At 39.8% G+C, this 14,869-nt stretch overlaps 1 protein-coding gene across 2 annotated transcripts in view; it reads right to left on the bottom strand.

Annotated features, from left to right (window-relative positions):
- Positions 1 to 14,869, bottom strand: part of egfra (epidermal growth factor receptor a (erythroblastic leukemia viral (v-erb-b) oncogene homolog, avian)) — a 262,679-nt gene that overhangs the window by 89,831 nt on the left and 157,979 nt on the right. For both annotated transcript variants that reach the window (XM_060824858.1, XM_060824859.1), the window contains exon 2: positions 4,061 to 4,212. In XM_060824858.1, the coding sequence (XP_060680841.1) occupies positions 4,061 to 4,212 (152 nt within the window). The remainder of the gene's footprint in view (positions 1 to 4,060; positions 4,213 to 14,869) is intronic.

The following is a 14,869-nucleotide window of genomic DNA, read 5'->3' as shown; positions in this document are numbered from 1 at the left end:
TGCCAAGAATGTCAACTCAGTCAAAGATTTGGATCTGTTTTAGAGAGTAACAGATGATTAAGTCAAAATCAGTCATAATGCTTCTATAAATGCATTAATTGCATACACAACATACCGCAGCGATACCAGCAATTGAAATCTTGTGTAACAAACTCCATTAATTCAGCAATGTTCAAATCTCCTGCATCAAGTTCTTGGCCATTGACGCACATGGCTGAGAGAAAATGTCTCCCATGTGCTACATATTTAATAGAAACTATAAATCACACAAGTCGTCATGGGTGATTCCAATTTCTAGATGGATTGCAAAACATAACAGATGCAATTGAGCTGCAAACATCACTCAGGAAATTATATTAGATTGTCACATGGAAAAAATAATCAAAGTTTCCATTCAAGCAGCGGCACCATTAAAATCTGATCATAAGCAAGAATAAGGAGAAGGCAAAACAGACCACAGGCAGAATGTGATAACGCTTAAGGGTGGAAATTTATGGTCTCCAGTGGTGTTTGAAGTTGGGGAGGGGAGTTTATAAAATGCACCACTTGTCCTTTCCCCACGATTGCCCCTCACCTCCCTCACAAGCTGGAAGCATTGCTCATCTTTATAAGTTAGAGGTGGGTAGGTTCTTGCTGGGCAGGGAGAATCAAGGGTTCTAGCAGGTAGCTGCGAATGTGGAATTTGAAACACACACAGATCAGTCGTGATTTTACTGAATTGTGGTGCTGGCTTAAAGGTGCGAATGGTCTATTTCTGCCCTATTCTGTGTGGGTTTTTTTTAATTCATTCATGGGACGAGGGCATTGCTTGCTAGGCCACCATTTCTTGCTCATCCCTAATTGCCCAGAGGGCAGTTAAGAGTAAACCATGTTATGTAAAGACATGGGAAAGAGATGTGAGTGAGTGCCATTTACTTATTTAGAGATAGATCATTTGGCACTTCAAATTGGCCCATGAAGATTTACAGATCAGACCAAACTTTGCAGAAAGGGTTCAAACATGGAGTGAAGATAACTAATTAAAATATTTTACCTCCAGTTTGCGGTTAGGCCAATTAATGGAAAAATGCATTGACTATAAATAACTGCAAAGCCAAGCAGAGTGACTGAACAGTGGATAAATAACCAGAGTAGTTCTATGCTCCAGAATGCAACAAAGGAGTAAGATCCTGGAGGATGCCATATTTCAGATTTCAGCCAAGTTTCCAAGATAGTATTTTTAAAATATAAATTATACTCAAATTCTAAGATAACATAGATGTTAAATCCACTGTACTCAGTCACCAGGAAATGTGTATTAGAATTAGACAAGAAAGCATCAGTATTTCCAGCATCTGCAGTCATTGTTTTTACCTAAGATTAAAGAAGTTCATATAAACATTCAAACCAGAGGACACAACTTAAAAATACAGGGTAGACCATTTAGGACAGAGATGAGGAGAAACTTCTTCACCCAGAGAGTGGTGGCTGTACGGAATGCTCTGCCCCAGAGGTCAGTGGAGGCCCAGACGCTGGATTCATTTAAGAAAGAGTTGGATAGAGCTCTTAAGGATAGTGGAATCAAGGGTTATGGAGATAAGGCAGGAACAGGATACTGATTAAGGATGATCAGCCATGATCATATTGAATGGTGGCGCAGGCTCGAAGGGCAGAATGGCCTACTCCTGCACCTATTGTCTATTCCACACCTATTACAATCCATAGGAGCTTACAAGAAAGTCAAACCTAAACAGTAATAGTCAATGCTCCTGTTATAAGATCGCTTTTAACTCTCACACAGGTACAGTATGGAATTATTATTAATTTATACATTGCAGTGCATGCTTGTTACTGAATTTAGTTGAATAGAGATTATATTTGCTTTAAAGAATATGCTATACATTTATTATTGCTTCTTGTTAAAGCAGTCTGATAAATTATGTTGTCTTCATCTATTTTAGTGTACCTTTTGGAAGGCTGTAGAAGCACATGTGATGGCAGGTGCAAGCCTTACTGTACCCAGTTCAAATGACACAATTTAATTATTGCAGGAAGCAGGTCAGGCAGTAGTATGAATAGATATGAAGCACACAAAATGAAACCTGAGGATAAAGCAAGAGGCGCAGAGATGACTGGTGATAGGGATGAGTAAAATTGAACTGTGGCATTATATTTAATGTGAGGAGGTAGAACGCATATTAATGTACTGTTTTTCACAGCTACAGATTACTTCAAAACACTTTATAGTTAGAGTAGTTGTTTTTGAAGTTCAATGCCCATTACAATTTGCATACAACAATGTGATTAGGGGTTGAGCAATAAATATTCTGCAGTGCATTTGAAAAACTCTCCCTTTCTTTGTCGAATCATGCTTAAGCATCTTTTATGTCCATTTTACAAGACAGAAGAGGTTTCGGTTTCAGGGCTCATTCCAAAAGCTGACATCTCTAGCACCGGACTGGTCCCTCAGCAGAAGTACTTGGACAGATTACATCTGCTCATTTTAAGTGGGTCTTAAACCCATAACATTCTGACTAAGATGTGACTGTCCAACCACTAAATCAATGTGACTTATAGAGATGCTGTAAAGAGGCAATAATAAGTCACAAGAAAGTACTGTGCACATGAGACAAGTGTACATAGTTTCCAATGCTAACAAATTACACTGAGTTAGCATACTGCTCAATAATTTCACTTGGCTGTTCCTATAAATATTGGTTATATTATGATAGCAATTGCTTGGCTTGGTGACTCAGAGCATAGCAGTGAACAGATAGCCTCTTAATTAAAACGTATTTAAAAATAACATCTGCTCAAGGTCTGATTAATTCTGCAGACATTCTGAATGGTTTACATTAACAAACAGGTGGCTGTCACTGGGTTCCTCCACCACTGTATTCAGTATAGCAAACTGTCTGGAATTACTTAAATAGGGTCTGAAAACACACTCCATTGCATAAAAGAGTTCTTTAAAACAAGTTGCAGAACTTAAGTTTGACTTGTTTTCCTTTCCTTTCTGCCTCCCACCCTCTCCCCATCAAATGATGAAAGTTCTTTGCATTGCATTCTGCATTAGAAAATCATGGATTCTGCTTTAGATGTTTCACATAATTTTGGCCAATACTTTAATGCAGTCCTGAGGAAGTGGTACATTGGTGAAAGTGCTAGTTTTCAGATGAGAGAATATTCCATTTGTCCTCACTAACAGGAATGGGACAATACAAAACAGAAAGCAGAAAATTTCTCCCATGTTTCTGACAATTACTTATTGCCAGTGAACAACAGAATAGATCTGATCTTTAATCTCATTGCTACTTGTTCAAATTGGTTGCTGCATTTCCCTTTAGTAGAAAGCCTTAAATGTACTTTGTTGTGATAAAAGGTTTATAATGTATGTTATTTATTATATTATTACTGCTGAGTTTACGTTAAGCAGAGAAAAAACATCAGGGGTACTTGATTCCACAGCAGAAAGTTTAAGGTTTCAGATCAAGGAAACCAGTCACTTAAATAGAAGTGGTTTTACCCTGTGAAGTATACTGGCTCTGAGAGTGTCATGAAGTTTACAAGTCATCGAAACTGTAGGAAGGTTCCAGCCATTAAATTTGAATAAAAACTTTGTGTCAGCAGATTACGAATGGAATCAAAGAAGTTCCTCAGTAATCCAAGCATTTATTGCTAATTTGAAAGAATCAGTTCTGTTTAAAAACTTTAAGTAGAAATGATAATTCTCTAGATTTGGATACTGTGAAAGCAGAGTGATGGAAAACAGGTTGAAATTTTGTTTCAATGCTAGATCCTCATATAATAATAAAGATTGGAAAGACCAAAAAGTGACTTCAACAGGACTTTTGACCAGGAGACAATTGGGAGGTTGTGGATGGTGGGGGTGTGGAGAAAATAAACAAGAATCCAAGCAAGAGAAAGAGAGAGACAAAAAAAAGGTGGAAATCTGTATGTGTCATGGAACAGTCAAGCTCCATGGGACAACAACTCATACATATTGTACCACTATTGTGCTGAATGACATGACTGCTTTCGTACTTGGATGTGACAAAAAAAAACAAATATGGCACATTACCTTAAGGAACGAAACATCATGGTGTGGCTGTACAAAGGTTATCTCTAGGTTGCCCATCACTACTTCACAACCACTGTAGGTTCTGCGAAGACTGTTGTAATGGTTATCTGCAGTTGCCAATAAATTTAGTTTGTTTTCAATTCCCGAACAAACTGCAATAACAAAAAGAGAAATGAAAAGCTGAACAAATTAATATAACAATTAATAAACTAAAACATTTTTTCCCAATCCATCCCGTTCAACTCAAATGAATCTGGAGAAAGCAATTTACTTCAAATCGCTTGATTTTATCGAGACCAGCCCAGGTTGCTCCTCAGTACACTTAGAAATATTTGTGTGCAGCAAAGTATATGGAAAATGAAAGATGTATAAATATTGATAATAGAGTGTGAAATTACTGAATTATGTTAGTGAACTGCTAATGACAATCAAATATATAGACTTAACATCACCATCCTACTTTCATTGAATGGAAATTGATATTCAAAATTGAAAATAAAACTAGACCCTGTTGCTAAAATATTCTACATCTGTGCATTCCAATTATAAAAATATTGGATTTAAAGTAATGCACACAATTGTTTAAACAATACAAATCTTTGCAGCAAAACATAGTAGAATTCAAGAAAATTAGACACATTAGGTCAGTGGTATCATAAATATTTATTTCTGTACAAAACAAGATTTCTTTGGCATAATTTTCCATTTTAAAAAGTCAAACTGACATAGTATTACACTATTCGGACATTCCAATGATGTAGCATTGCAAACAAGTGGTATTGGTGCCAGTGATTGTGCTTCGAGAGATATTGAACTGCAAGGTGAATGTGAGACTGATGCTGTAACAATCTGGACCATATAACAGAATTTTACTCCACTTGTGGTCTGTGTAGGCCTTCATACCCAATTATCACACCAGGTTTAAACAACACCAATGACAAGTTATACTTAGATTAGCATCCCTAACCCATCCCAAAGTGCTTCACAGGAGCATTACAAGGTGAAGTATGACACTGGGGAACATAATGTTCCATGAAATCAGGAAAGATTAGTTGAAGATGTTAAGGAATGTCTTAATAGTGGATACTGAGGCAAAGAGACAAGGGGTATAGGGTGGAAATTCCTGAGCCTATGCCTAGGCAACTGAGGATTTGGTCACTAATGCTACAGGTTTGCTCTGAAGCTAAACATAACAAAGGCACATGGATCATTTAAATGTAACTGAAGCTCTCAAATCAGTAGCTGTGGTTTGAGCTCTAGCCAAGGAGAACTTAGATTGTCTGGTTCCTATGTATGTTAGGATTTGAAGTGGCTTGTTTAAGAGAACATTTTGGACATGTCTGAATATGTGAATAGAGCTGTTTCCTAAAAGTTAAAGGCTGAAATTCTTAAAGAAAAAGGGAGGGGTGAATTTCCACTCTGTGAAGAACACTTGAGTGCTTTGCAAACTAGGTTCAGTACTGCACTGAATATAAACATCAAGGGTGTCAGATCAAAGTAGTGCAAGAAAAACTGATTGCAGGTCATGTCAGCCTCGTTGTGGAATTACTTTTTACCAACCTAATATTTGCAATGCATTCTAATGTTTAAAGACACTAATTTCTATGCAACATTTTTTATTTGTTCATAAGATGTGCGTTCCACTGGTTGGGGCAGCATTTATTGCTCATCCCCAATTGCCCTTGACGGAAATGGCTTGCTCAAGACTTTTCAGAGGGCATTCAAAAGTCAACAATATTGCTGTGGACCTGTGTAGGTCAGACCAAGTTAGGACAGATATCCTTCCCAATTAGTGAATCAGATGGGTATTTACAATAATCAAAATGGTCACATGGCTGCCATTAGACCTTTTAAAAAGGTTTGTGCGAAGATTTGTGCAAAACTGACACCTAGAAGCGGCAAGGACAGACCACTATAAATACCGGAAGAAACATCAAAGAAGCGCTTCGCAGGAGGCTCCAGAGCACTGATGATGTCGCCTAACCAGGGGACGAAACGCTTGCAACAAAAACTTCCAGCTCGGCAAACAGAACCACAACAACCTTTTAAAAAATCCAAATTTTTACTGGAATTGAATCACACTATGGCAGATGTTGAAATTCCTGGTTTAGAACAGAACTATATTCTAAGCATTAACACTGGTTGACGTTTACTTCACATTTGTGCTCAGAGAGACTAGTAATCAAATGCCAAATAAATTATCTGCCTCAAACTTGGAGAAATTTGAGCATTAGGTGCCTAATTACAATACGGTCAAGTTTCATTGATCTTTTATGTCCATTCATCAAATACTCACTCGGCATAAATAACTGCCCACAAAGCAGACCATCCCTCCCACTCTCAAATTTTGAGCAATATCCAATTGTGCTTCTTTCAGAATCTTCACAGTCACAACCAGCTTTTCAGGTGCAGCAAGAAAATAATGCATTTCTGTTTAACCTTTGATGAAGAAACGTTCTCCTCTACCTGATCCTGCTTTGTTTATAAAATGTGTGAAAGTCACATTTAAAACTGAAAAACTTTCTAGATCATAGATCTTAAATATGCTGTGCCTGATGTTAAATGATTTGTAACTTAAAATTTAAGACTTAAGTGAAGAAATCTTATATATGAATTTGTGCTCGTAGTTTCATTGTGCACTTTGCTTTCCTGTTGGGTAATACCCATTTTAGAGTAAAAAGTGAGGTCTGCAGATGCTGGAGATCAGAGCTGAAAATGTATTGCTGGTTAAAGCGCAGCAGGTCAGGCAGCATCCAAGGAACAGGAAATTCGACATTTCGGGCATAAGCCCTTCATCAGCCTGACCTGCTGCGCTTTAACCAGCAACACATTTTCACCACTATTACCCATTTTAGGGTTGCGTCTTATCTCAAAAGCTTGGGAGGATATTTAACACTGGTAAAAATGCAAAACTGATGGCATTTCCAGTTCTAACTTCGTTGTACTGTATCCAAAGAGGAAAACTACATGCCTACACTTTTAGAACTAGGCATAATGATTGCAAGAAGAGAGGACCAATGTTAATTTAGTTTTATTACGATGGCAAGTGTTTACAATTTTAGTATTGTAAATCTTTTCTAAGACGCAAGAACTGAATAATAAGGTTTCTTTCTCTCAATGGTTCGTTTTCTCACACAGAGTCTAATTATGGGGAGGCAGTGGCCTAGTGGTATTATCATTGGACTGTTAATCCAGAAACCAGGGACCTGGTTCCAATCCTGCCATGGCAGACAGTGGAATCTGAATTCAATATAGAAAAATCTGGAATTAAGAGTCTAATGAAGACCATGAATCCATTGTTGATTGTTGGAAAAACCCATCTGGGTCATTCAAGTCCTTCAGGAAGGAAGCTGCCACCCTTACCTGTCTGGCCTACATGTGACTCCAGACCCACAGCAATGTAGTTGACTCTTAACAGCCCTCTGGGCAATTGGGGAGAGGCAATAAATGCTGCCTAACCAGCAACACTCTCATCCTGTGAATGCATTTTTAAAAAAAATTATATTGCAGGTTGGCGTCAGTACAGTATATTCGGTTTTGCTGTTCAGGTGTCAATTTGAATATCAATGTAAGTTTGAAGGGGTTTTCCAGTTGGCACACTGCTGTTAAGCAGAAGAGAAATTGGAGGAGGGTGAGAAGTTAGCCAAGGCTCTGGTTCCTGATTGCTATCTGTGAAAAGTCTGTATCTGAATTTGTGGTGAAGACAGGTTCAGATTCAGCTCTGATGCACTGGACAGCTGAAAATTGCTGCCACAGAGTCAAAGCTGATATAAGTTGCCCCTGTTCCACACCCCCCACCAACCCAACCTCCACCCCCGGCACCTTCCCCTGCAACCGCAGGAAATGTAAAACTTGTGCCCACACCTCCACACTCACTTCCCTCCAAGGCCCCAAGGGATCCTTCCACATCCGCCACAAGTTCACCTGTACCTCCACACACATCATCTATTGCATCCGCTGCACCCGATGTGGCCTCCTCTATATTGGGGAGACAGGCCGCTTACTTGCGGAACGCTTCAGAGAACACCTCTGGGCCGCCCGGACCAACCAACCCAACCACCCCGTGGCTCAACACTTTAACTCTCCCTCCCACTCCACCGAGGACATGCAGGTCCTTGGACTCCTCCTCCGGCAGAACATAACAACACGACGGCTGGAGGAGGAGCGCCTCATCTTCCGCCTGGGAACCCTCCAACCACAAGGTATGAATTCAGATTTCTCCAGTTTCCTCATTTCCCCTCCCCCTACCTTGTCTCAGTCGGTTCCCTCAACTCAGCACCGCCCTCCTAACCTGCAATATCCTTCCTGACCTCTCCGCCCCCACCCCACTCCGGCCTATCACCCTCACCTTGACCTCCTTCCACCTATCCCACCTCCATCGCCCCTCCCCCAAGTCCCTCCTCCCTACCTTTTATCTTAGCCTGCTTGGCTACTCTCTCTCATTCCTGATGAAGGGCTTATGCTCGAAACGTCGAATTCCCTATTCCTGAGATGCTGCCTAACCTGCTGTGCTTTAACCAGCAACACATTTTCAGCGGTACTCAAGGACTGTCAACATGCTTCTGGGACCATTCACCAGCATTAGTTATTAACTTCAGGAAATGCTAGGGGTAAGTGAGCACTGCAGATGCTGGAGATCAGAATCAAAAGGTGTGGTGCTGGAAAAGCACAGCCAGTCAGGCAGCATCCGAGAAGCAAGAGAGTCGATGTTTTGAGCATAAGCTCTATCAGGAAACGTGACAAGCTGAAGGAGACAGGAAAGGTTCTAAGGTTATTGGCTGTGTCAGTTTTAAACTTTCCAAGACTTCCTGATACAATGATCTACACCTAGAGTATTGTGAAATTTTGTACAAGGGTTATGCAAGATTCAAGCATAATTATCGGTAATACAACATCAGTCTGCCTGGCACACCTTGGGCAACATGCCAACAAAACCAGAACTGAAAGAGTTGCTGTTACTTTCTTTTCTCCAAAAGAGGTCAGTCTTCAACTCAATAAATATTGTGCAGCAATGGAAGTGCTGCACAACACGCTGCACAACCTTCTTAAACAGAATTACATCATCAAACCCCAAGTTTGTACACTGAGGAGCAAACAATGGCAGCTTGACAAGCACTTGTAAGTAAAATAAGATTGGTATCTTATGTGGCTAATATATTGCAGATAGTCCAAACTGAGTCTTATTTTATTCATCATTATACCTATTCATCATCACTGTCTCTCAATTTTCTTGAATTTACAATGTAGCCTGAGGACTAGTTCATGAGCATCACTGTAAGGATGCAATTACACACTGAACTTTTATATACACAGAACAGGGAACAACACAGCAAAGGAACAGGCCCTTTGGCCTGTCATGTCTGTGATGACCATGATACCTTCTAAACTAATCCCATCCGCCTACACATGCTCTATAGCTCCTATTCCTCACCCGTCATGTCTCTCTAAATGTCTCTTAAATGTTGCTGCCGTATCTGCTTCTCTGACCTCCTCTGGTAGTGCATTCCAGGCACTTACCACCCTTTGCATAAAAAATGTGCCTCACATATCTTCTTTAAATTTTCACCTTCTCATCTTAAACTTATGCCCCCTAGTATTTAACACATCCACCTTGGGAAAAAGACTCCGACTATCCATACCTCTCATAATTTGAACATTTCTATCAGGTCGCCTCTCAGCCTCTGTTGCTCTAGCAAAAACAATCCAAGCTTGCCTAATCTCTCCTTATAGCTAATACACTGTAATCCAGGAAACTTCCTGGTAAACCTCTTTTGCACCCTCTCCAAAGCCTTCACATTCTTCCTATAGTGTGGCAACCAAAACTGCACACAATATAAATGTGGCCTAATTAATGTTTTAGGAGAAAGTGAGGACTGCAGATGCTGGAGATCAGAGCTGAAAATGTGTTGCTGAAAAAGCGCAGCAGTCAGGCAGCATCCAAGGAGGTTTTATACAGCTGTAACATGACTTGTCAACCTTTCACTGAATGCCCTGACTGATGTAGGTAAGCATGCCTTATTTCTTTTTACCACCCTATCCACTTGCCACTTTCACAGAGCTATGAACTTGTACACCAAGATCCCTCTGCATATCAAGGCTCCGAAGCATCCTCCCATTTACTGTATACTTTCCTCTTGTATTTGACCATTCCAAAATCCATAAACTCATACTTACCAGGATTAAATCTCCAGTCAGAAAAATACCTTTGTCTTCTATGACCATGCTAATTCTGTACCAACTTATCATCTCACCCATATGATCCCTATGGATTGCCTGGTAGTGTTGAAGAAGCAGGGTGGCTGCAGAATGACTTGGACAGGCTACAGGAATGGACAAAGAGGTGGCAAATGGAATACAAGGTGGGAAAATGTAAGGTTATGTGCTTTGGTCAGAAGAATAGAGGTGTGGACTATTTTCAAAAGTCAATTTTTCCTTGTTGGAAATAAAGCTGAGTATGAGCCGAGAGCTTAAAACAGTCCCTCTCGGGAATTGAGACTAAAAACGTTCAATGCATTGACCATACATCCTTTAACTAGCAGATCCATTTTCATTGTATTTTTAAAAGGATTGATTCTTGGGGTTTCACAGTGAACCAAGCATCATCATTGCTCAAAGAAATTTCCAATGGGACATATAGAATAACCAGTTTCAAATGTCACAAATTGTAACACTTTTACCACTTGAAAAGAGAATGTCAGGGTCAGGTACAATCAATTATCTCATCGCCATGCCTACAAGTGTTCATGCACTGAGTAATGACAGCTGTAAGCTGTCAACTGGTAATTACATTTGAAACAGTTCTTATTATTTACACCTAATGAATTGCTTTTGAAAATATATAATACATGCGTAAGTGTTGTAGGTAAATAAATATTAATTAGGAAAGGCAGACAAGAGCAAGTCAAAGTCTTAAGAATTAAACTGCATTTATTTCAGTGCAAGGAGTCCTACAGGTAAGGCTGATGAACTCAGAGCATTTATAGGAACATAGGACTGGGATGTCATAGTTATTCCAGAAATGTGGCTGAAGTAAGGACTGGAGTGGCAGCTCAACATTCTGGGTTTTGGATGCTATAGGAAGAATACAAAGGCAGGCATGAGAGAAGGGGGATTGGCATTTCTGATTAAAGAAAACATTACTACTTCCGGATGTTTCCGAGGGATCACTCAGTGAAACTATATGGGTAGAAATTAGAAATAAGAAAGGGATGATCACTTTGATGGGATTTCATTACAGGCACCTCCAGTAGTCAGAGGGAAACTGAGGAGCAAATATGTTGAGACATCTCAAATTTATTTAAGAATAATAGTTGTAAAATTAGGGAATTTCAATTTTTCAGAGAGCATTTTGATCTATTTTGGTAAAAATGGGAAAAATTTTATCTCTCAGAGTATTGTACAAATAATTCATTCAGCATTAAACTATATTGGTTAAAGCACATTTCGTTCCACTTGAAAATCCTTTAGCTTATTTTAATATTCACAACTCAATTCCTCAAGCAAAACCCCTTTATTATTAACATGCACCTTAGTGGAGCAATATGCAAGTTACCAACAGGTACCATCATCCCAAAGTTATCACATTTGGATCCAGTTTCCATGTGGACAGACTCCAAATACAGTGTCCTGCTATTCAAAACATATGAGGGATTTCCCAATATATGCAAATGGATTTTGGACATTTGATGTTAAGGTGGCTCAATAATTCAGTTAGCCCCTTATTGGATTGAACTAGTGAGAAGTGGCAGCAAACATGAAGCAGTCAATGCATGTGTGTAGAGTGTCCCAGATACCATTGTATTTTTTGCCATAAATAGGAATTCATGTACAAGCTGAGCTATCCATGCCAATGCAGCACGTCACATCAAGACAGGAGAAAATAAAATGAAAGACTGCATTGATTAGAGTCAAATGATGTGTCATTCACTGTTTCAACACTTGCAAAATATATCCTCCTCTTACTTCCGTGAGATCCCCCTAATTCTTCTAAACTCCAGTCCATATAGCCAGAGCTGATCCAGTATCTCTTTATCTGTCAATCCTGCCATCCCAGAAATCAGACTCGGTGCACTCCCTCCACAGCCAGAACATCTTGTCTCAGAGAAGGAGACCAAAAGGGAGACAGCTGAAGAGATAGCAGATGCGCTAGTGCCAATCTTTCAGTAATCGCTAGAATCAGGGAGGGTCGCAGAGGACTGGAAAATTGCTAATGTGACATCCCTGTTCAAAAAAGGAGTTAGGCAAAAGAAGAAAAATTACAGACTGATTAGCCTCATCTTGATTGTGGGTAAGATCCTAGAATCCACTGTGAAGAATGAGATTTCTGAATACGTGGAAGTGTATGATAAAATAAGGCAAAGTCAGCATGGATTCATTAAGGGAGGTCATGCCTGACTAATCTGCTAGAATTCTTTGAGGATGTAATGAGCAGGTTAGACCAAGGAGAACCAAAGGATATTATCTATCTGGACTTTAAGAAGGCTTTTGACAAGGTGCCGCACAGGAGGCTACTGAGTAAGATAAAGGCCCATGGTGTCAGAGGCAAGGTGCTGGCATGGCTAGGAGTTTTACTGTATTACAGAAAACAGAAAGTGGGGATAAAAAGGGTCCTTCTCAGTATGGCAGCTGGTGAGAAGTAGTATTCCGTGAGGCTCAGTATTGGGACCACAATTTTTCACTTTATATATTAACAATCTAGATAAAGGAACTGAGGACGTTTTGGCCATATTTGCAGATGATCCAAAAATAGGTAGAGCGACACATAGCATTGAGGAGGCTGGGAGGTTGCAGACGGATTTGGACAGGTTAGGAGAATGAGCAAAGACGTTGCAGATAGAGTACAATGTGGGAAGGTGTGAGGTCATACACTTTGTAGGAAGAACAGAGGTGTGACTATTTTCTAAATATGCAGAAAATTCAGAAGTCAGAAGTGCAAAGGGACTTGGGAGTTCTAGTCCAGGATTCCCTCAAGGTAAACTTGCAGGTTGAGTCAGTAGTTAAGAAGGCAAATGCAATGATAGCATTTGTTTTGAGAGAAGTTGAATATAAAAGCAGGGATGTACTTCTGAGGCTCTATAAGGCTCTGGTCAGACCACCATATTGAGTATTATGCGCTGTTTTGGGCCCCATATCTCAGGAAGGATGCATTGGCCCTGGAGTGTGTTCAGAGGAGGTTCACGCAAATGGTCCGAGGAATGAAAGGCTTAACATATGAGGAATGTTTGAGGTCTCTGGGTCTATATACGGTGGAGTTTAGAAGGATGAGGGGGATCTAACTGAGAATTACAGAATATTGAAATGCCTATTCAGAGTAGATGTTTCCATTGGTAGCAGAGACTAGAACCCAAGGATCTTAGAGTAAAGGGAAGACCTTTTTGAACAGAGATAAGGAGAAACCTCTTCAGCCAGAAAGTGGTGAATCTATGGAATTCATTGCCACAGTGGGCTATGGAGGCCAGGTCAAGGAATATAGTCAAGACTGAGATAGATAAGTACTTTAGTATCAAGGGGATCAAGAGTTACAGAGAGAAAGTGGGAGAATGGGGTTGAGAAACTTATCAGCCATGATTAAATGGTGGAGCAGACTCGATGGGCTGAATGGCCTAATTTCTGGTCCTATGCGTTATGGTGTTAAGACCTGCACACAACACTCCAGGTGTGAATCTCAGACATGAATGCCTTAAACACATCTGAACGTGTGGAAGATAAAAGAACATGATCAGAAAGCAATTTACTTTATATTTACAGCTATGGTTTTACCTTTGCAGCCAACATACGTAAAGTACTTGAAGCTACATGCTCAAAGGTGGCCTCTTCGTTTTCGTTGTATTTGAACTTTTTCCACATTTTAATAAAAAAGGATTTCAAATCTTTGAAAAGACACCAGCTGTGCCAAGTAGCAATAACTACAATGACTGGTGTTTCACTTTGTACGTCCAAGTAATCCATGTTCTTATTTTAGGACTGAGGGGCATTACACAATACTAAATAACTTGTTTCTAAAACCAACTTGAGAGTGAAATACAAACTTTAGCTGTAACTATTGATTGTAATTCTTTTTAAAAAAGGATAGCAATGGAGATAAAGCTAAATCAGCAAAGCATCTGATTCAACACATAGCTGAAAAATATCTGTACAACCAGATTCCATACACAAGTGACCAATTATTGTAACTTAAAAAACCACAAACTTACTTCTTAATTATTTGATAATTGAAACCCTGCAGGCAGAACATTACCACTGAGGTTCAAACAAAGCAATTCTTGTCCCTGGGCATTAGATTGGCTACTATCATGGGAAATATTAATCACCATGAGGAATAGGCTTCATATACTGGAGTCCAAACTGAATCAAGCATGGGCAAAGTTTTCAAATGCAGTAACAAAAACAGTTCATGATATTGCACACCATGGGCTGGGTTGGAGGTTGTGGAGTTGGGAGACTCAGTGAAGCTTTCAAGTGATAGATGGGACTTCCATTCCATTCCTCTACTCCCAGTCCCAGCACCTTCAACTTCATTGGCGTGAGAGACCTTAGCCAGATGGCAACACTCTAGTGCTGAAATCTCCTTGTCCACTACCATTTTCATCAAGTCATGCTAGTTTCTTGAGGACTCATGTTTTCTAGCTTTTCAGAGAAGTTGTGAATAAAGGTTTGCATGAAGGAGCTGTTTGAAAAGGTCTTATTTGTGACCACATGCCAGCCCATGCTCCTATCAACATCCATGCCCACGGCTTGCACTTCCAAGGACATACCCAGAGTATGCACCACACAAACACAAAGAACTCAACAGTAACCATCACATTGGGT

This window comes from Hemiscyllium ocellatum, chromosome 5 (assembly GCF_020745735.1).
Source record: "Hemiscyllium ocellatum isolate sHemOce1 chromosome 5, sHemOce1.pat.X.cur, whole genome shotgun sequence".
NCBI classification, from domain to species: Eukaryota; Metazoa; Chordata; class Chondrichthyes; order Orectolobiformes; family Hemiscylliidae; genus Hemiscyllium; species Hemiscyllium ocellatum.
The sequence above is the reverse complement of the archived record's forward strand: the minus strand, read 5'-3'. Positions and strand labels throughout refer to the sequence as shown.